At 38.8% G+C, this 22,702-nt stretch overlaps 2 protein-coding genes across 2 annotated transcripts; both read right to left on the bottom strand.

The window, feature by feature from the left end:
- Positions 1–15,907: 15,907 nt before the first annotated feature.
- LOC145770267 (uncharacterized) lies at positions 15,908–17,245 on the bottom strand. Its single transcript, XM_082581864.1, has one exon. The coding sequence runs from the start codon at positions 17,243–17,245 to the stop codon at positions 15,908–15,910; it is 1,338 nt and encodes a 445-aa protein (XP_082437990.1).
- On the bottom strand, positions 17,242–18,243 carry LOC145770266 (uncharacterized). The gene has a single exon (XM_082581863.1). It carries the CDS (start codon positions 18,241–18,243, stop codon positions 17,242–17,244), a length of 1,002 nt encoding a protein of 333 aa, XP_082437989.1.
- Positions 18,244–22,702: the final 4,459 nt, after the last annotated feature.

The raw sequence follows: 22,702 nt of genomic DNA, 5'->3' as shown, positions 1-22,702 counted from the left end.
CTGAAACTGTCAGATAAGGGGAGAGAGGTTCCAAAATCAAGAGCGAATCCGCAGAAGTAAGTTACTGTTCCGATCAATGAACCAACAAAAGATATGAAACACTTCAGAACATAAACAATAAGTTAGTCCTCCCGACCTCGAATACCTTTTGAACATTCTCTGCGATTCGCAATGACAATTTACAGTTTAATACGATGGCTGTGCTTGGCAAATATATCAATGACTGCATCATGCTCGAGTACAACATCCTTATTTAAATACATCTGAGCTAGACCATCCAAACGTGGCTCGGTCATGGTCGTGCGGTAATAATTTTTCAGCTACTTTAGTGAACTGAAACATCGCTCATTGGAGGCAGTTGTAACTGGAAGCGTAGCAAAGATTCGAAGTAATAATTTATGGATAATCGGATAAGTGCCGAGTTGTTCAGCCGCTTGATACGCATCCACAAGAGTCGCAGGTCGTTTATCCACAGAAACTGCAAGCCAATTCGCTCTCCATCTTCGCAATTCAATAGTAGCTGCAAAGCAATTGAAGCGTTTAGAACGAAAAGTGACTAAGTCACATTTTCACTCGAATTGAGTTAAGTACAAAAACGTATTGTTTTCATTGTCCTTTGTCACCAGACACAAAAATATTTTGGTATGAAGTTTGCTAGGTCATCATTTTCGAATACAGGTTTTGAGCGGAAACGTCATTTTTCTTCTAAAAGTAACTAAGTCAGTTCTGACCAATAGCGTCGAGTCATTTAACCACGTGACATGATTTTTATATTGCTTTTTGATCGGGTTCCATTTTAGAGGACATAAAGCAGAGTTGCCAGATGGCTTTTTTTAGGCCAAATTCCAAAAATCTGGCCGTTTTAAATTGCAGTTGGCTTAAAAAAATTGATGCAAATAAGGCCAGAAAATCTGGCCTTATTTGACCCTTTTTATGGCTGCAAATTTTGACCGGTTAAAGAACCAATTTTATCAGAAACAGTTTTATTTTAATCATTTTTTTGAATGGTTAAGGTATAGCCTATTCCCAAGTATTGAAAATGAGTAAGTATACAGTAAGTAAGGCATACTGATGATGAATTAAAGTGATAATGGTTTCTAGTTTTTCTGCTACTACAGTAATTTTTTATTAAACAGATTATGCAAACGAGAGAGAGAAACCTTTTATTTTGTCTGCTGAGAAAAATAGTATACGGTACAAATATATTGTACCAAACGAACCGGTCATTATGCTCTGACAGTTAAATTATTTTTTGTTATGCTTGATCGTTAAATGGCATTTACAAAAAAATATATTTTAATTAAGTTGTTAGCGTTTATTTAGCCTTAATAGAAGTAAATAAAAAATTTGGCCTTTTTTGGCCTTATTTTATGATGAATTTGGCCTTACTATAGCTTCAGTATCTGGTAACCCTGATATAAAGTCATTAGGTGGTTACCTGTTATTTAGACTGGGACACTGCCTCTGGTTTAGGTAGGGTAGGTGAAGGATTGGGATCATTGGTAGTGTTAAAAACGGTAGTGTTTTTATCAGCTTTTAATTGATCAAATACCGGTAGTATTTATAGGCCTACTGCTTTCGAATCAAATTCAGCAGTCCAGTTTGCAAAAAGTTTAGCAGTGCAGACTTCAATATTCATGGTACATGATTACTGATTAGGCTATTCGATGGAGTGTTGGTGCCAGCAGATAACGAAATGAAGTACACTTAACCGAAGATTAAGTAGCCTATTAGATTGGACTATTATTTTTAGAACTTATTCTGTAAAGGTCCTAGCCTATCTACCAGTCTTCTTTACTTCTATACTACACTACTAATGAAGGAAAGAAGGTTTTGAGAGTGTACCAAATTATTATTATGTAGGCTAGTCTAGTAGGCCTAACCCAATTATTATTCTACTGTACAGTGTACATTGCCAATGAAGGTGGGGAAGTCTCTGTACTTTACTTGTTTTTTACGCCATTAATTACCAGTAACCGTTATTATGTGCTACCAGCCTAATTTTTTCAAGATATTTCTAACCCAAAATAATTCTTTGCAGATTATTCCAATGTCATATTAGTACGAGGTTTGAAGAAATATGTTTAAATAGCTTACCTATAGGGTGGAGCCTGTGACAGTGCTCTCTGCAAAAGTGCTTAAGTCCATCATTTGTGTCTAAAAGTGCCTAAGTGCCAATTTTGAAGAAAAGTGCATAAGTCCAAAAAAGAATATTATCAATATTTTTTGACAAGTTCAACTAAAAAATCAATTAATAGTGCGATCAGAACTAGGTTGGGGTTGTAGACACTGACATATGGTAAAAAGAAAAAAATCTTTTAAATCTTGATTTTACAATGCAATTGAAAACTGTATATGTCAATATCTCCTTAGTAGTATTTTGTGACTTAGTCACTTTTCGTTCTAAACGCTTCAATTGCTTGGTTCAACATCCAGCATTCCATGGTAGAAGTCGAAAATCTCGTCGATCGTGCAGTCCTCATCTTCATGAATCAATGAAGGCAGAAATGTGCTGACTTTAAAAGCTGAGCAGTGCTCATTGAATCTATCGTGAATTTGTGCCATGCAATTGTCAAGAAAAGGATGAAAAACTGTTGATAAATTACATTGCAAAAAGTATACCCCGCCCCCCGCGCTAGGATGAATCATCCAAGCAATTATTGCGCTACAACTTCTTTTTTTGCAAAATTTGTATTTTATTTTTTTACCTGATCATTAGGGGGAGGCCATCGCCCTTTATCCTCCCCCCTAAATACGCTACTGCCTTGGACAATGGACATGCAACCAATTGATTCGGGTAGATGCAGTATCGTGCTTTCCAACGTCAGTAAAATTGTCAAAAAAGCTTCATCGAGCGGCTACGTTTGAACAACAATTTCTCGTTTTGTGGATTAGATATAAATGTGAAAGTTAACATTTGAATAAAGCAAGACATAGGCTACTCTTTTAATTTGTGTTGGTTTGGTATTTTTATTGTAAAAAATGAATTGCTGAGAATTGGTACAAAATAGTAAAGTTTAAGTTAGCGCTACATAAATATAATGCCTACTTTAGACTGGCAATTAATCCATTCGAGTAGATGAAACATAATGCCATCCAACGATAGTAAAATTGTTAAAATCCGAGCAGAAATGAGAAAGCTACAGCATATTTGGTGGAGGCAGTATTCATCGATCACAGCAAACTGTGGGCGGCTTATACTGAACCACGATCGAATCGCCTTGAAAAATGCATTGGAAAAAAGCTTCGTCGAGCGGTTACGTTTGAACAACGATTGCTCGTTTTGTGGATTAGATATAAATGTGAAAGTTAACATATGAATAAACCAAGACATACTCTTTTAATTTGTGTTGGTTTGGTATTTTTATTGTAAAAAATGAGTTGCTGAGAATTGGTACAAAATAGTAAAGTTTAAGTTAGCGCTACATAAATGTAATGCCTATTTTAGATTGGCAATTAATCCATTCGGGTAGGTGAAGCATAATGCCATCCAACGATAGTAAAATTGTTAGAATCCGAGCAGAAATGAGAAAGCTACAGCATATTTGGTGGAGGCAGTATTCATCGATCACAGCAAACTGTGGGCGGCTTATTAGTCCAGTCAAATTAGGTTTTGACCGAGAAAAAAATAGTACAAAGCTGAAATTTTGCCACAAGCATCAGTGCATGGTCTGAAACAAAATATCAAAAATCCGCAAAAATCCACCTTGGGCAAAAAAAATTATGGCAATTTCGAAAAAACAAGGAAATTTATATAAAAAATTATCAAAAATGACCGAATGGCAACATAGGCATGTGGCATATCCATTATTTTTTACTGCTAATCCTGTTTTATTGATTCTAGGTTTCTCTTTCAATAAGATTGTTTTGAATAAGAGTAAGTTGAGTAATATTCTATTTGAGGTTTGATCTGTTAAATGTATACTGGAACTGCCAAGATTACGTCGCTAGAAGCTACAGGATCATCGTCTTGTCTTAGAATCACTGAAGTTACTGCTTCACTTGTCGCATTCGACGTCATTCGACCGCTTGCAAAATGGAATTGAACTTTACAAGCAATATTTGTCAAATGTTTCGCGCACAGCTAAACTGTGGTTGCAATATTTGCAGTACATTTCTGTTTTGAAATTGTTTATTAGAGCAGAAAGAACTGGCGACTGGAACATGCACCTTGTAGCTACTACACAAATGATGAATCTGTTTGCAGCGACAGGCCACAACAATTATGCCAAATCTAGTCGACTGTATCTACAACTAATGCACGATCTTCCTAAAAGTCATCCATGGCTGTACAATCAATTCATAGCTCATGGACATCATACTGTTAGAAGGTCTGACAAATTTTGGTGTGGCATCTCCACAGACCTTGCGATAGAACAGATCTTGATGAGAACCCTAAAAAGCCGAGGTGGACTGACACGGGGACATAGATGTACAGAAGCGGTTAGGATTTTATGGATCTATAGTATGCACCGGTGTGCTGGAATCCATCATTCCATGAGTGATTTTACTGAACTGCACGTGGCCACCAGTGAACAACACGCTGAAATGGGAGTCAGCAGAATTAAACGTGATTCTGAAAACATTAGCAAAATGATCACGTGGTTACAGAATCACAACCCATTCGATGCCACTGACCCGGCTCTACGATCCTTGTCATCTGCACAAGCATCAGATGAGAAAGACGGCATTAATTGCGACATTGTGGAAGAGGTTGGAATCATGATGCAGAAGAAAATGGACAACAAGTCTTACACGGAAATGTCATTTAAGCGAGCTGACCAAGTAAGGACTCTGGAGAATCTTCGAAAAGGAACAAAAATTGCAGATGACACCATACACATAGATCCGATGCTGCTGTTTTCCAGATTGTTGATTCAAGTTGAAAGGAGTGACATTATTAAGTCCCTTTTTGCTTATGAGTTAGCTCCTATACCAACTTCTCTGTTCAAGGATGACATGATGAGAAAAGGAAAGAAATCATCACTTGCCTCCGTTCTAAAAGAGGGTGTGCCACCAGTAGAGCTTTCCGAGTTAACAGATTCCAAATTTGTTATAGATGGAGGCGCATTATTGCATCGTGTCTATTTGAAAGCAGCTTCTTCATACAAGGAAGTTGTAAGTCAGTATGTGGGATATATGAAAAATAATTATGGAGGTGGTTCTACTGTTGTCTTTGATGGATACGCAGCTTCAACGAAGGATCACGAGCACAGCCGTAGAGAAGGTGGACAAACAGCTGCTTACACAAAGATTGCAGAATATCTCATCGTTCCAGATAACCAGCAGGCTTTTCTAAAAAATGACTCAAACAAGACTCAGTTCATAGCAATGTTGATGAAAGGTCTGGAACAACATGGTCATGATGTGTACCAAAGTGACAAGGATGCACACACCATGATAGCGAAACAAGCATTAACACTCTCTACTGCCGGACATAACACAGTGGTTGTTTCAGATGACACTGACATTCTTGTATTGCTCATTCACCACTGGGATGGGCAGGATATACTACATGATATATATTTTTTCTCACACGCAACAAAAAAGTCGAAGGTTGGTTTGCAGATGTTCCGAATTCGTGACATTGCGGAAAGCATAGGTCAACAAATAGTAAAAAACATCTTATTTCTGCATGCATGGAGTGGTTGTGACACCACCTCGGCTACATTTGGACATGGCAAAGTGGCACTCCTGAAACATCTAAAAAGTAAAGAGGAGATCAGATCAATAAGCCAGCTTTTCTATTCAACAAACACTAACGTAGAAGAAATTTCAACTTCAGGTCAGAAGTCGTTTGTCTTAATGTAGCATATGGTGGTAAGGACGAGAAACTCTGTGAGCTACGATACAATCGCTACATATTTGCAGTCGCATCTTCAACTGTTGGTGTTCGTCCAGAGAAGTTACCGCCAACAGAATGTGCTGCCAAGTATCATGCACAGCGGGTGCATCTACAGGTCTTGCAATGGAAGCATCCTATCCCTGCTACGGTCATCAATCCTGAAAACTGGGGATGGAAGATTGTATGTGGAAAATACTTTCCTATCATGACGGACATGGAACCAGCACCTCCAGAGTTGTTGAACATTATTAGGTGTAAATGCAAGAAAGGGTGCAATGCAGCATGTTCCTGCAAGAGGAATGGACTGAAGTGTGTTTCAGCCTGTACCTTTTGCACAGGAATGTGTAAAAATATTGAGCCTCTTTCACTTGAATCAGAAGAATGCAAAAACACTACTACTCCTGTTGAAATACACAGAAAAATATTTGATATCTTTAATGTGTAAGACGAAAATATTTGCTGTCCTATTAGTTTAATGCAGGGATCACCAAACTACGGCCCGCGGGCCCGAACCGGCCCACGAACTGATTTCATCTGGCCCGCCACGTGCTGCGGAAATAACAACTGCACTACTGTACAACTGTTAAGGGAAAAAGTTACCAGATTTTTTGTAAAGGATTGACGTTGCTGTTTATCATTAGGCCACCACAAATGGGGACAGCCTAGGCCAAATTTGGAAAGATGTAATGTATTTTCAAGAGCACGATGCCCTGTAGTGTATCGCAGCAGGGGATAACTTTTCCAGCAACCTTTCGATTTTCATCACAACTTTGCTATTCCACCGCTGACTTTGTTATTTATTGTGCTCAATTCAAGTCAATGGAGATTCTACATACTTGTATATCTTTTCGCAATTTGCATCCGGCCCGCAGTTGTTAATCTCGCAGCAATCCGGCCCTCAGAGAAAAAAGTTTGGTAACCCCTGTTTTAATGTATAGGCTTTTTATGTTGAAAGGACCATACCTCGTTGAAATAACTTCATTTTGACCTAAATTTATCCTTATTGTATTTGCCTCATCATTAGCTTCAATTTCATATATCACTTGCCTATATTGCCATTCAGTCATTTTTGATAATTTTTTTATAAATTTCGTTTTTTCAAAAATCCCATAATTTTTTTTGCCCAAGGTGGATTTTTGCGGATTTTTGATATTTTGTTTCAGACCATGCACTGATGCTTGTGGCAAAATTTTAGCTTTGTACTATTTTTTTCCGGGTTTTCCAGTTTTTTTGGTTAGTTTGACTGGACTATATACTGAACCACGATCGAATCGCCTTGAAAAATGCATTGGAAAAAAGCTTCGTCGAGCGGTTACGTTTGAACAACAATTGCTCGTTTTGTGGATTAGATATAAATGTGAAAGTTAACATATGAATAAACCAAGACATACTCTTTTAATTTGTGTTGGTTTGATATTTTTATTGTAAAAATTGAATTGCTGAGAATTGTTACAAAATAGTAAAGTTTAAGTTAGCGCTACATAAATGTAATGCCTACTTTAGACTGGCAATTAATCCATTCGGGTAGGTGAGGCATCATGCTTTCCAACGATAGGAAAATTGTTAAAATCCGAGCAGAAATGAGAAAGCTACAGCATATTTGGTGGAGGCAGTATTCATCGATCACATGAAACTGTGGGCGGCTTATACTGAACCACGATCGAATCGCCTTGAAAAATGCATTGGAAAAAAGCTTCGTCGAGCGGTTACGTTTGAACAACGATTGCTCGTTTTGTGGATTAGATATAAATGTGAAAGTTAACATATAAATAAACCAAGACATACTCTTTTAATTTGTGTTGGTTTGGTATTTTTATTGTAAAAAATGAATTGCTGAGAATTGGTACAAAATAGTAAAGTTTAAGTTAGCGCTACATAAATGTAATGCCTATTTTAGATTGGCAATTAATCCATTCGAGTAGATGAAGCATAATGCCATCTAACGATAGTAAAATTGTTAGAATCCGAGCAGAAATGAAAAAGCTACAGCATATTTGGTGGAGGCAGTATTCACTGATCACATCAAACTGTGGGCGGCTTGTAATGAACACTCGAAACTGATCGCTTTGTGTTTGCATTGTTTTGGTAAAAACTTTCGTCGAGCGGTTACGTTTGAACAACGATTGCTCGTTTTGTGGATTAGATATAAATGTGAAAGTTAACATATGAATAAACCAAGACATACTCTTTTAATTTGTGTTGGTTTGATATTTTTATTGTAAAAATTGAATTGCTGAGAATTGTTACAAAATAGTAAAGTTTAAGTTAGCGCTACATAAATGTAATGCCTACTTTAGACTGGCAATTAATCCATTCGGGTAGGTGAGGCATCATGCTTTCCAACGATAGGAAAATTGTTAAAATCCGAGCAGAAATGAGAAAGCTACAGCATATTTGGTGGAGGCAGTATTCATCGATCACATGAAACTGTGGGCGGCTTATACTGAACCACGATCGAATCGCCTTGAAAAATGCATTGGAAAAAAGCTTCGTCGAGCGGTTACGTTTGAACAACGATTGCTCGTTTTGTGGATTAGATATAAATGTGAAAGTTAACATATAAATAAACCAAGACATACTCTTTTAATTTGTGTTGGTTTGGTATTTTTATTGTAAAAAATGAATTGCTGAGAATTGGTACAAAATAGTAAAGTTTAAGTTAGCGCTACATAAATGTAATGCCTATTTTAGATTGGCAATTAATCCATTCGAGTAGATGAAGCATAATGCCATCTAACGATAGTAAAATTGTTAGAATCCGAGCAGAAATGAAAAAGCTACAGCATATTTGGTGGAGGCAGTATTCATCGATCACAGCAAACAGTTTAAGTTAGCGCTAGATCAATAATAATGCCTACAAATATTTAAAAATCAATAGGTTTTCCGCTTTTACTTCTATTCCGCGTTTTTGCACCCTTCCTACAAGTAGTTGCGTTTTTTTGCATGACGTCACAGATTTTTGACAGCACCGAATTTTCATTGTTTTTAACTTTACAAAATGTAATTCTCCCATAATATTTGCGTTTCTTAGGAAGCTCACTTGTTTTGAGCAAAAGTTGTTGATGGATCGTTTACTAAGCAATGACCCAACCGCAGCCCTTCACCAGTGATCCTGTTCTATAGTGATTGATGGCTCAATTTTCTCCGTTGTAGCAAAACTTTGCATTATGACGTAAATTCGTGTGATTTCATCAACAATAACTTTTAAAGAAATAGCTTCAGTTTCAAGTTGTTGCTGTGAAGTAACAACCATTTATTATCTCCGCAGTTGACCTCCATGACGAGATCATAACATGATTTCACCTTTGCTGTTCTACAATCGCAAACATACTGTTGGAATTTGCCAATTTTAAATTACGTAATTGCTTGCTTTTTCTTTTATTTTAAAAATGCTTTATATACCTCTGCACAAACAAGTTTCACACATAAAATAACCATTACGATAATTCTTATATACAAGTTCTAAAACTCTATTCTAAAAAATGCGAGTTAAAAAACTTGGTGTTCTAAATTCAGCAATTCGAATTCACGAATAAAACACTTCTTCGAGACTCTGTGCCATCGAAGGTTTGTTAGGCCAGCAGAGTATCTGCTGTCATTCAGGGGAAATAAACATTTTAATAATATATAAAAACTAGAAAGTGCTTGCAAACAGCATTGGAAATCTACGTCTTATAGATATAGCCTAATAGATCGTTTTGAGCAATGATTTGAAAAGCCAGTGAGTCAGTTGATCTAAATAAAGCTTTTTCAAACCTTATTTAATTTCAGCTAGTATGTAATAAACTTTCTTGTTTACAAACTCTTATTGAAACATGCCAAAAGAAAAACCGCGTTTAACACGACAACAAAGTGATCAGCATTATGGAGGAGGCCCATTGCGAACTTGCCAAAACGGAACCTAGCACTTATAAACAACTAATTCAATATTATTACCACCTTAACAATGCAAAAGTTGAAAAAAACATTTGGGATATCGTCTTGCGCATCAGCGAGGATTTAATTAGCATCTGGAAGGCAGTAAATCCTTGCCTACGTTTGATTTCTGATAAAGCCATCAACAGAAAAATTAAAGATTTATTGAAATTGGTCAAGGATATAAACCGTAAACACGCAAAAGGCTGAGCGAAAGCTAATCTGGACAGCAAATTAAACAAACTTTTTGATATATCTGCATGTACTTGTTTGCTGGAAGTTGTGGCATGCAGCGATACTCGAATCAACTGCAAGCTCTTGGATTGCAAGAAAGAGCACATTCTCTGTGTATGCTCTGCAAATGCCAAAGTTCCATTGGAAGAAAGAGCTTATCTGAGGGATCAAAGACTAAAAATTGGCCCTAAAGGTATCTTTCAAATGTCATTGGTTGATCGATCAGCAGCTACGAAAGCACAAAATGTTGAAAAACGGTTACAAAAACTTTCCCATGACTTCCACGAGGAGGAAGGCGACATACCTGGACCATCAGGACTACCCGTACGGACAAGTAGCTCAAGCACGTCAAGTTCAGAGTCAGACAAGGTAAGCACGATTTATTTAGTCGATTGAAAGTGATAGGCTACATATGAATTGGTACCATGAAAAAAATCAACATGTGCGTCATATCAAGTTAATGTTATTTAATAAGCTCAGTGCACTAGGAGTAAAAATTACCTAAAAAGTAATATACTGATACTATTTTACCTTTGTTTGCCATAAATCCCTGATGTTTGGATGTTTATAATTTAACATTAGATTTGTATCACAGATTTATTGTTAAGTTACTTTTTTTAATGTCATCATGTTTTATATTAGGACGAGCACAAGTGGGACCCTGTGCCGACCTGCGAATACAGCACCGTAAAATTTCCTTTTTTTGCTTTAGAACTTGTGAGGAGTGACAGTTCATCATCGCTTGGTGCAGCACTTGGCAATGCATTATTACATGACATAAAACATCTTTTGAGACCGGAAGTTGATCTCCGTCACATTATTATGGATAAGTCCAAACTGGATCGAGCCAAAGCAAAAATCAAAGTTATTGGCGAAAAAATACAGACAGCAGCAAAATCTAAACTGTTTTGTCTTGGCGTCGATAGTAAAATTGATGAAAACACCCTCACATATTCCGAACTTCTTTCCGATAATGGTGAGACAGTACTACGAAAAACCAGAAAAACTGAGCATCATCTCACATTCACGTTTGAAAATGGAAAATCATTTGGTAAATATCTGACACATAGGTCAATACCAGCTGCAGGAGCGACTGGTCATGTTCTTGCGAACGAAACATTAAGCGTGATAAAAGAATATGACAGCTGTGAGACCATCAAGGCAATACTTGTAGACAATACATCTGTCAACACTGGATGGAAAGGAGGTTTGGTTGTAAAGCTGGAGGAATTATTGAACCGGAGACTTCACACAGTTGGATGTGCTTTGCACCAAAATGAACTGCCATTAAAAACCTTGTTTAAAAAACTTGATGGAGGAACAACTGGTCCACGAAGTTTCAGCGGAGTAATTGGAAAAAAGTGCAAAGAGAACATTCATGAACTTCCTCAAGTATCATTCAAAACGATTGATACTCCTATACAAGAACATTATATTTCTGCTGCAGTATTGAACGACTTAAGCTGCGATCAGAGACTTCTATACGAATACTGCAAAGGTATTGGGTCAGGTAGGATTGACGATCGATGGGCTGCTTGGAAAATTGGTCCTTTAAATCATGCTCGATGGCTAACTCTTGCTATTCGAATACTTTGCCTATACTCGCGGGAACTACAACCGACACTAACCTTAACAAAGTTAGTTCATTTTATTGTCCAAGTCTATGCACGTGCATGGTTTGAAATCAAGTCATCCTCCAAGTTTCATGAATCACCAAAAATTCTCTTCAGGTCCATAAAAAGACTTAGAACTCTTGCATTTGATGATATTAAAAAAATTGTGCAGGAAAATCTTCAGGGAAATGCTTTTTGTCTTTTGCCTGCTAACTTCGTTTACGCAATGATTAAAGATGAGCAAGTGTCAGTGCGGAACATTGCCTTGAAGCTTATTCTTGCATCTAGAAAAAGGTACCTAAGTCATATATTTTAGAAACTGTCAAAAGTCAATTTCTTACTTTTAATACATATGCCGATAATGTTTACTTTTTGTGTGATATCTTGCTAACCTGATAACGTAATTTCAATACAGATTATACTTATTAGCCTATAGCAGCCGCTAACTTATTTTTATACTTTTCTAGCGAGCACAGGGCAGCGAAAAAGATTCCAATGGTCAACTGGAATGCAAACGAGTGGCAAGAGTTAGTGGACATCAGCGATCTTGAAGGCGCAAATCCACCACTGACACAAGAAGTTTCAAACGAGGACCTTCAATCATTTGTTGACAACGATCGGAAACCGAACATTCCTGATGTACCTTCACATTCGCAAAGTGTGGAGAGATGCGTAAAACTGGTTTCGGAAGCTTCACAAGTTTCCTACGGTTTCGAAAGTCGTCACAAAACAATTGTTGCCAAAGTTCTCAGCAGAAATATGCGCCCGCCGTTTCCGTCTAAAGGTCACTATCGGCACTCTTACGACGAATTGCAGTCCGAGCTGTAGCTCAACCAACCAATTTGTCTTTACTCACTGTTGTTCGCGTATACTGAACATTTGTTTCATTTTTATTAAGTTTTTACTTCGAAGAATACGCCTGAGCATATAAGTTTTCATTTTGAGTGCCTGAGTGATTGAGTCCAAGCAGTTTAAACGAAAAATAAGCAGCCATTTTCGAACTTGATTTTGCGCCATCTAGCGGTAATCCAATTTTCTTTCAAAAATCGAAAAAAATTCAAATGAATTTCCGCAAGCCGTTTCTCGTCAGGTATGGTTGATATTTCACAGAAGTGAGTTTTTCAGTTAAATCTAACTACCGGTACATTATTCACTTCGATATTCCAAAAAAAGTATAAAATCGACCTGCCCTATTGGTGAACGCGTGACTTCGTGAAGAAGCTTCAAGATCAAGCAGCGCTGGTTCGACTCTCGGGTTTGCGCTTGAGCAACGCATTTCAGGACTGCTCTACATTCAGCGTCACCTAATGGATGGAATAATTCCCCGGCAATAACACTTCAACAATCGGAAACTTCACTGTCAATCGGAAACTTCACAGTAACCGGCCTTGCGTTACAAGCCTCTATACAAGTATGCAAAACTATCTAAAAGGCTTTGTCAGTCGGAGGATAAAGATTAAAATCAACCAACGACCACTCACTCTAACCGGGGACTTAGAGAGCGTCTAACCTTAGCATTATCGTTGCCTTAGCCTATAGTTTTTTGTGGAGTGACTGCTCAGTAGGGTGGAGTGAAAAAAACTTTTTATAAAATTTTTATTAGCTTGGGGTTGGAAAACTTGCCAATTACTACTAAAACTAATCGTGCAAAATTAGAATGTAATCTGACGAGAGCTTGATCTGCCACCAGCCACTTGAAAATTTACCATTGGGCCATTCCGTGTCAATTCACACAGTCAAGAAATTTGACCTCTTCAATTTTTCTTAAATTTTACACACCTTTTCACTATCTAATATGATGAGCGCCTGCAAAATTTGAGTGAAATTTATTAAGAAACACGAGAGTTATAAAGCATTTAGTTTAGGGGTGTCTGCCGAGGGGCACAATTTTTTTTATTTTTGGCCATGTTTGAGGTCCTATTCCTGCTTAAGTAAATTAGGTAAGAACCTAATTTTTTTAAAGGTGATAGTAGCCTACTTCTGCCATATATTGAAAAAACAACATTGTTCATATTGTCACTTTAAAAGGTCATAGACATCCGAATGTGGCCGTTTCCAGCTCTCGGTTAAAATTTTCCAAAATTTTAAAACCTTGCCAAGACCCTATTTTTGATTGGTTTTGGCTGACATTTAGTAGAAATTTTGTTTACAGAAATCTCTATGAACTGAAAAAATTTCAGTACAAAATATTAAAGGGGTTGAGAGGTATTTAATGTGAAACATGGGTCGAAATGACAATAAGCAAAAAAAGGTCCTTTTAATATCCCGGTTACCCATGACCCCAGTAAAAATTTACACTGAAATTTCATAGAGACCGTAGGTGAAATTTCTTGACTGTGTGAACTGACAAGGAATGGCCCAATGGTAAATTTTCAAGTGGCTGGTGGCAGATAAAGCTCTCGTCAGATTACATTCTAATTTTGCATAATTAGTTTTAGTAGTAGGCTAATTGGCAAGTTTTCCAACCCCAAGCTAATAAAAATTTTATAAAAAGTTTTTTTCACTCCACCCTACTGCTCAGTCCACTGCATATTAACTTTTAATTCCTTGCAAGAAGCCTAGCCTACTGTATATAAGTTTGGTGGCTATGCAAATTTCTAATAAGTTGTTTAGTTTTCGAACACTGTTTTTATAAAGGCATGTTTATATCCTTTCATTTTGCCGTATTTTCCTGTTGTTAGTGCCAAATTTATGAGTGTACTTTGTCATTCTCTTCAGGCTTGCGTTTGCAGTGAAAACCAAAATTGAATTGAACGATAGCCTAGGCTATTAGCATAACGTAGGCTACGGTACCTAAATGAATGAACCAGCTTAATAAGCCTTGAAACCAAGCTTAACAAGTCCAAATTTCACATTTGTTTAACATTAGCCTATGTGTAAAACGTCCCTTGACGTAGCGGCATAGCCTATTGCTTATCAGTAGAAAATGGGGTATGATGTATAGAACAGGTGTGTGCAAACCGTGGCCGGCGAGTTTAAACTTTTTTGACCCACGCAAAAATTGGAACTAAAAAAATTGATTTAAAAAAATGCATGATCCACTAGAGTCCAGTGGTTCTTAACCTGTTTTCCTCAGCCTCCTATATTCAGAGAGTTACATAGTCTGGCACCCACTGTAATACGGTATATGGGCTGTACCTGTAGGCCTACTAAAGATCATCAGTGATAGTGAAGTTGTATGGGATTCTGCATGTGCAATAGGCCTACAGTAGCGCTGGCAAGGCCCAAAGTCCAATGTTTCATTTATTTTCATTTTTTTTCAAAATGATCAAAAAGTGCAAACACTGCTCGAGAATACGTCACAAACGACAGCAATAACAAAAGCCACGTTACCACATCTGATGTTTTAACATCAGATCTGAGGTTTTGAGCAAACTGTTTCATGTTGGAATCTGATGTTTTGATGTACGGTACATACATGCATAGCCTACAGTTAAATCGCCGGCAGTAGCCTAACAACTGTTGCGTGATCAGCTGATTGCTCGTCTTTTGTGACGTAGACTGTACAGTCGCACGCTTCGCTGTTCAGGCCCATTCTGGTTTTGAAAGCTCTGACAAAAGTACGCGCAGAATGCTAATCAGACTGCAATGGGGCAAAATTTTATTGAAAATCGTTTTATGGTAGCAAGTTAGACACAAACAACGTGGAAAATCGCTAAGTCAGGTTTTTCCTTTAGTATCCCTTTAAAGCAGCCTTTAACCGCATTACTGCTGCTCGTGTTTTGAATCCAATAATGGGCAAATCGAAATTGGTGTATTGTCACTTGTCAGCATGATCCTGGTTCGCAGTTGACGTTTGTTTCGAGTGATTTGGTGTGCGAACTTGGCCTTGAACCGTATGATAAAGCGTCGTTTAAACGCTTTATCAATTCGTGTGAACAGAAAGTTCACACGAATTGACGTACACCAGCAGGCGAATCCTTCAGGCAGACGAGCAGCAAAATTCAAGGCGTAGTTAATCTACTGTCTTCACTGGGTTGAGCCCTCAGGTGCTCGCGGGGAAACGTTCGCGAGATTGTCGTATTGCGCCGCCTTTTCCCACGCTAGGGTCGACGTCCTATTACGTGGGAATGCGTCACGCTTGTTGTTGCTGGTTTGATTCACAAATCAAGCACAATTTTGAAACTGGTCTTCTTAGGACACCAAATTGTGTTTTCAGTTCGACTTGTCGTACGATTCCGTGTTTATCGGGCAAGCGTGTAGTAACCTTTCCGATTCTCCAGCAACCGCGCGGAGCGTTGTCGTCGACAATGAGGACGACGTCGCCAGCAATCAGGTTTCGTTGAGCGTTGGGCCACTTTTATCTTAATGCAATAGTGGGTAGGTATTCGCGTGCCCAACGCTTCCAAAACAAGTCTGTCAGGTGTTGCACTTGTCTCCATCTTCGGCGTCGATAGGAATCCTTTGCATCGAACAGGCCGATTGGCATGCTGGTGTTTCCGTGGAGCAGTAAGAGATGGTTGGTGGTGATCGGTTCGTATTCACCTGGTTTGAAGCTAACTGGTATTAGAGGCCTGGAATTAAGGATTCGTTCAACTTCTATCATAAGTGTGTTGAATGTGTCATCGGTTAAGGAATGACCCTTTGTTAGTAACACTTTAAAAACACGCCGAATCGATCGCACCATGCGCTCCCAAGCTCCCCCCATATGGCTAGCAGTGGGTAGGTTAAAGTGCCATTTGATTTCTTTATGAAGAAAATATCTTTCGATTTTGTCACAATTCAAGTCCTGTAGTGCTCGTTTCAATTCTCTTTCTGCACCTACAAAATTAGTGCCGTTATCTGAGTATACTTCTTGCGGTTGTACTCTTCTCCCACAAAACCGTCGATAGGCGTTGATGAATGAGTCTGTAAACAGATCTTGGGCCACCTCTATGTGCACGGCTCTGGTTGTCAGGCATGAAAACACGCAGCCGTACCTTTTGACTTCACTTCGTGCCTTTTTTATTAAAAAGGGACCAAAATAATCGATGCCTACAGAAGAGAATGGAGGTGCAGCAGACCTCAGTCGGGCACAAGGCAAGATGGCCATTTGCTGTTGACCCTTTGGCGCACTCCGTTCTCTGCAAAGCATGCAATCGTTTATCTCCTTTCGAAGTGCGGCACAGCCCTTTCTGATCCAGAAACGTTGACGCAGCGTGGCCCACGTAAAATGTGTACCAGAGTGACCACAGTCTTCATGGCATTTGCGGATAACTAGTTTTGTGAGGTGGTGGTCAAGGGCCAGAATGATGGGGTGCTTAGCGTCATCGTCTATCGTGGCATTGTCGAGTCTTCCGCCAACTCGGAGCAAGCCCTTGCTGAATTGAGGATTAACTTTCATCCACATGTGGGAAAGTCCATGTCCTTTTAGCTTACATACTGAAAGTTTGCCAGCAGATTTTAACATGGTTATCATCGGTAGGAATTGCTGTCTTTGGACGAACTTCAAAATAGATGTTTCGGAAGAATTGAGCTCGTCTACAGTAAGCTTTCCGGTTTTGACGGGTTTTTTATTCTTCAGGTACTTGAAAAATTTTTTTAACCATGCAGTGGCAATCTTTAATTTACGTAAGGAGGAATAGTGCTTAATGAGGCAGTCAACTCCATTTTCCTTGGTCGGGTCTTCGCTTCCTTTCGATATCGTGCAAATGTTCATTGAATCTTCTGGCTTTGATTTAGCTTGTAGCCTACTCGTGGTGCTACTGGCCAACGGTCTTCTGATTGCCATATAAATTCTGGGCCGCACAGCCACTTAGACTGAAGAAACTTGTGAACGGTCATTCCTCGGGATGCTGCATCGGCTGAGTTCAGTGCTGTGCTAACGTACCGCCACTGGCTGGGAACAGTTTGCCTATGGATTTTTACCAATCGATTAGCCTCAAATATCGGAAAACGATTGCCTTTATTTCTGATCATGAGACGGATGGCGTATGAGTCTGTCCAAAAAAATGACTCACAATCAGCATACTGAAGCTGGCTTCGTATCCATTTGTCGGCTTCCACGGCTTGAACAGCTGCGACCAGTTCCAGCTGAGGAATTGTTTTCTGCTCTAATGGTGCAACCCTGGCCTTTCCACAAATGAAAGAGCAGTGTATTGAGTTCGAATCGTCCACTAAACGCAAGTATGAAACGAATCCGTATGCCTCTAAAGAAGCATCTGAGAAATGGTGCAACTCCCGATTGAAAACACTGCCAAAGCCTTCAGGTGCGAAACAGCGGGGTATAGCAATCCTTTCCAGATCAGACAATTGCTCGAACCAAGTTTTCCATTTGTTGGCTTCTTCTGTTGAAAGCTTATCGTCCCACCCATAATTTTGCCTGATAATTTCTCTTTGCAATAGCCTTGCTACCAAGATCACCGGTGCCGAAAATCTTAACGGGTCAAAAAGTGCATTTACAGCTGAATAAATAGTACGTCGAGTGAATTTATAATCATGGGGGATCTTTGTGGTGGTAAATTGAAAATGGTCCTCAGTGACGCTCCAATGAACGCCAAGAACTCTTTCCTTGACAGGCTCGTTTAACTGTATGTTTTGCATTGATTTTTCTCTTTCCTTTTCTGGTATAGTGTTCATTACAATTGCACTTGTAGACATCCATTTGGTCAGACGAAATCCACCAATCTGCAGTAATCCAGTAAGATCCCCAATCATTTTTATGGCATCGTTTTCGGTGTCGACCGAAGTTCACAAATCATCCACGTAAAAGTCATTTTCTACAACTTCGGATACTTGTTTGTCAAAGGTGGCGCCAAACTGCCTGGCAGTTTGGCGCAGGGCGAATGTTGCGCAGCAAGGTGATGACGTAGCACCGAATATGTGCACAAGCATGCGATGTGGTACAGGTGGTTGGGACAGTTGGCCCTTTGGCCACCACAGGAACTGAAGAGCTCTGCAGTCTTCGTCTTTCACTCTGACGCGGTGGAACATGGCTTATGGTTGATTAATATGGTTGGATGTCACACGGTTGGGTGTCACAGTTACGTTGGGAGTGGGATTCCATGAATGAAAAGCTTGTGGGGGTTCTACAGGTACTGGAGAATGGCTTGGAATGAAACCTACATCCATATTAGTACGGCAGGTTGGAGTAGGTTCTGGAGATGGTTTTATCTCGTCGTGGCCAAGATAAACACAATTTTTAAATAAAGACTCACCGCGTTCAGACCTTTTGAAGTAGCGGTCATCCAGTTGAGGAAAGTCGGTAGGGCTAGCATGCACTTCAGGTTTCAAGGGTCTTTGTAAATCCTCGGATTTAAATTGTTGGTACATAGTAGCGGCATTTGCATGAACCGGAGGGCAATCTTGTGAGCTCTGTTTAATCATATTGTCCAGGTCTACAGGGATGTCATTGAGCACTTCGTCTTCGATGACAGCAAGTTGGAGCTCTTTTTTTGCTTGGAGCCTTCTTTGGCTTTGCTCTAAAGCGAGTTCTTCTAGCATTTTACACTTGAGCTTGTTTTCTTTTTATTTCAGCTTATTGCCTTGCCTTTGTTTTTTTAGAGAAGCTGGACGCGGAAAAGCCCAGTGATGATCCACTGGCAACACTAGAAGTTTCGTCCATTTCAGCTGTGAACTAGTTTAACTTTCTATGTAGTCTTCTATTAGGGTGTCGGTCAGACCCGAAGTATGACATAGATGTTTGTTTTAGTTAACCCATTTATGCCTAGCGTCCTATATGTAGGACACCTACTCAAATTAAAATTTTTCTTCGCACGTTCAGTTTTTAGATTTAGACGAAGTCAAAATACATTTATGAGTATTTTTGCAGCATATATCACAACTTTTTTCAAAAATTGCGTTTTGGGTTGAGACGTGACATCATTTTCAATTTTTCCGATTTTGCTAAGTCTGAAATTTTGAAAGTGCATGTCGAATTATATTAATAAATCCGCACATGCAAATAAGCTTCCAAAAATATTTGTCATTGTCTTTATTCGTTATATATCAACATATTTTACAGCAAATGTTTAAATTTAATTGGCCGCAAAATTTTTGAGAAAATTGGTTCAAAAGATAGGTGCTGTCCTATATATAGGTCGCTAGGCACACATGTTAGCAAAATGAAGCAAAAGCGTCAATCAATTCCCACGCATCAAGCGGTATCAAACAGCGATTCCCTACGATTTCTACGCTGTATAACAAAGTAGTTGTGTTTGTTTTTAGAACAATAACATAATTATCGTAATTTACTGAAATTTTTGATAATTTTTTAGTTTCCTCTTGGCGTTTTTACATGGAGGGCATCTTGACGTAGGCCAATTTGGCCTCAAAGCGATTTCGATCCGCTAAGTGACTTGTATCAGTGATGTGTTGCTTTGTTAATTTTCATCTTCGTATTTTGTGAACTTTCATTTCAATAAAATTCTCGATGACAAGACATTTCCCATTGATCACTTTGAGCGATAACGATTAGGCCTACGCATTACGCATAAGAAACTTGCGAAATTTGATAGCGGATTTGCCTAGCGTCCTATATGTAGGACGGTCTTTTTCTCGACAAGTACTAACATAATTAAGAAAAATTTAATTGTGAAATGTTTTTTAGGTCATGATTATGCAATATATAAATTTTCAACAATTTTTTTTAAGTATTTTCAGTGTATTCAACACACAGAACAGATCCAAATGCTAGCGGTTAAACTAGTTTTTTAACAGACACAATTAATTATTGACTTAAGCTTAATTTAGATTTTCTGCATAATTAATGTAATATCTGTGCATATATAACTTTTATTAGCACGAAGCCGTTCGCACAGTCATTCACTTACATGAGACAAACTGCTGGTCAGGTGACTTCAAGTTCAAAGAATACACGTGGAAGGCATTCAACCGTAATAAAATAATAAAGCAGTGTTGCAGGGGTCGGCTACATATAGAACAATTAACAAACAGTTAGAAATAGAAATGGCAATTCACTACAAACCTTGATAAACACAATCTCAACTACTAAATATTATGCCAATTACTTCTTATCTGAGTTACGGCTGCCTAGTTGCTGGTAAGCGATGAACTGAAAAACCAGCAAAGCAATTGGTTGTGACGTCATAAGAAAACGTGGTTGTGACGTCAAGAGAAAATTATGAATAAAACAAAAAGGGGCGACTCGGTCGCTTTATGGATATTACACTACCTAACAATTTTGTGTTGGCGTCAGATAGAGCTGCTGCTTTAAGAAAGAAGGCTTTAAAACAACCTGAACTTCGTCATTTCCTTACTGACACCATAAAAGATCTTAAATCTAATGGTTATATTGAGCGTGCTGGTGAAGCAGAAAATGTAAAGGGATTTGAGTAGTATTTACCATACTTTGTGACGTCACAATTAAAAAAGCGCATTATTTACGATGGCAAGTCTGAATTCCGAGGAACTTGCGTAAATGATGTAATGTTTTCAGGTCCTGACTTGTTAAACCCTCTGGTAGATGTCTTGGCTAGGTTTCGGCTTGGTAGATTTGGTGTCATGGCCGATGTGACTAAATGCTTCTTTCAAATAAAGTTACCTGAGTCGCAAAGGGATTATCGATTTTTACTTGCCAGGGCTTCAGGAACGCAAAAAATGGTTAAAAATGGCCGAGAATTTGCAGCCTGGTCAACTTGTGGTGGTGGGTTCTCTCCAAGACATCGGTAAACGTGGGAAGTATCAACTTGGGAGGGTGCATGAGGTAGTCCCACAAATTAAGAAAGGGAAGCCTGTGGTTCGGACAGCTAAAGTTGCCGTTTGCAACTATGATTAGAGTACGGGGAAAGTGAAAGTAGACTGTGTGTTGAGGGATATTTCGTGCCTTGCCCTCGTAAAGAACACTTAAGAGTTACGGTTTGAGCCTAGTTCTGTCTGCGGTGGCCGACATTTGTCTGAGCCAAGAATAGTCGGTTATTATCGTAACCATTGTATATAGCGTGTACCTATGGTACCAATTTCATGTATCGTAGTCAGTAGCGTAGCTAGGAATTTTGAAAGGGGGGGTTTGACCACCCAGCGGCGGGGGTCTGGGGGGCCTCCCCCAGAAAATTTTGAAAAATTACTTTGAATTTGGTGCATTCTGAGAGCATTTTCAACAAAAATGTGGGTACGAATATTCCTGTAAAATGGTGCTGTCCGGTAGCATAGCAAAAGGATAAGATTATGTTTTCTTCGGCATTTTTCTGAAATAAAGCTAAGTCTCTGTGTTTTCTTTTTGCTAATTCCTGGCTGAGATGTTTGAATGTTTGGTATTGGCAAAACTCGCTCTTTTAATGCAATTTTGTTTAAAATTAGGCAATTTTTTTTTAGCCTGAAAGCATCATTCTCAATATCGTGACGTCACACGCGTGCCAAAGGGGGGGGGGGTGTAACCCCCAAAACCCCCCCCCCTTGGCTACGCCACTGATCGTAGTGTATTATTCTTATTGCTGTTTATTCTTTGCATGCCCTTTGTATTTGCGTATTAACCTAACCGTGAGTGATTCAAACAATTTGTGTATCGCGTGTCTTTCATTTATTGGCTCACGATTGTCGTCAATTCTTTTTTAGTTATGTCATGTCAGACTGTCATAACTGGGGTCACTATGTTACGGACAATCGTTGTCAAAATCAAACGTCACATAACTTACGTCATGAAATATTTTAAAAAATGTGCAGAGATTGCAACATACTTCGTAAGACCTGTAAAACAGTGCACAATCTCTTTCAACACCTGCGAAATTGCATCACTGTTACGTCACAGAAGCTGGTTACGTGCATTTGAAATATCTCAAGTCAGTTTCGTCATTTTAGAATGGTCGTTGGAAGGTTGGTCGAATATTAAAACTGTTTTCTTTGTGCTTACCAACTAGACAAAATTTCCGTCTTTTATCTCAGTAATTTGTATTGTGGTGACAAGTTTGAGTGCGTACCGCGTTGCTCTTCCTTTTTCGACAGCCTGTGGCTATTTTTTCTTGAATTGCAATTCGTGAAAAGACGTTTTCAGAAGAGTATTTTTTCGGTGTCATCGCATACAGACGAAAGGATTCGGGAATTTTATGTTACAACTTTCCCACGAAGATATTATGATTTTCCGCTGTGACCAAGGCATACGCGTATTCTTTTTTTAAATCCAGGCCACTTGGAAAGGTTAAGGGCCCCTAAAATCATGTTG

This window comes from Aplidium turbinatum, chromosome 5, assembly GCF_918807975.1.
Source record: "Aplidium turbinatum chromosome 5, kaAplTurb1.1, whole genome shotgun sequence".
NCBI classification, from domain to species: domain Eukaryota; kingdom Metazoa; phylum Chordata; class Ascidiacea; order Aplousobranchia; family Polyclinidae; genus Aplidium; species Aplidium turbinatum.
The sequence above is the reverse complement of the archived record's forward strand: the minus strand, read 5'-3'. Positions and strand labels throughout refer to the sequence as shown.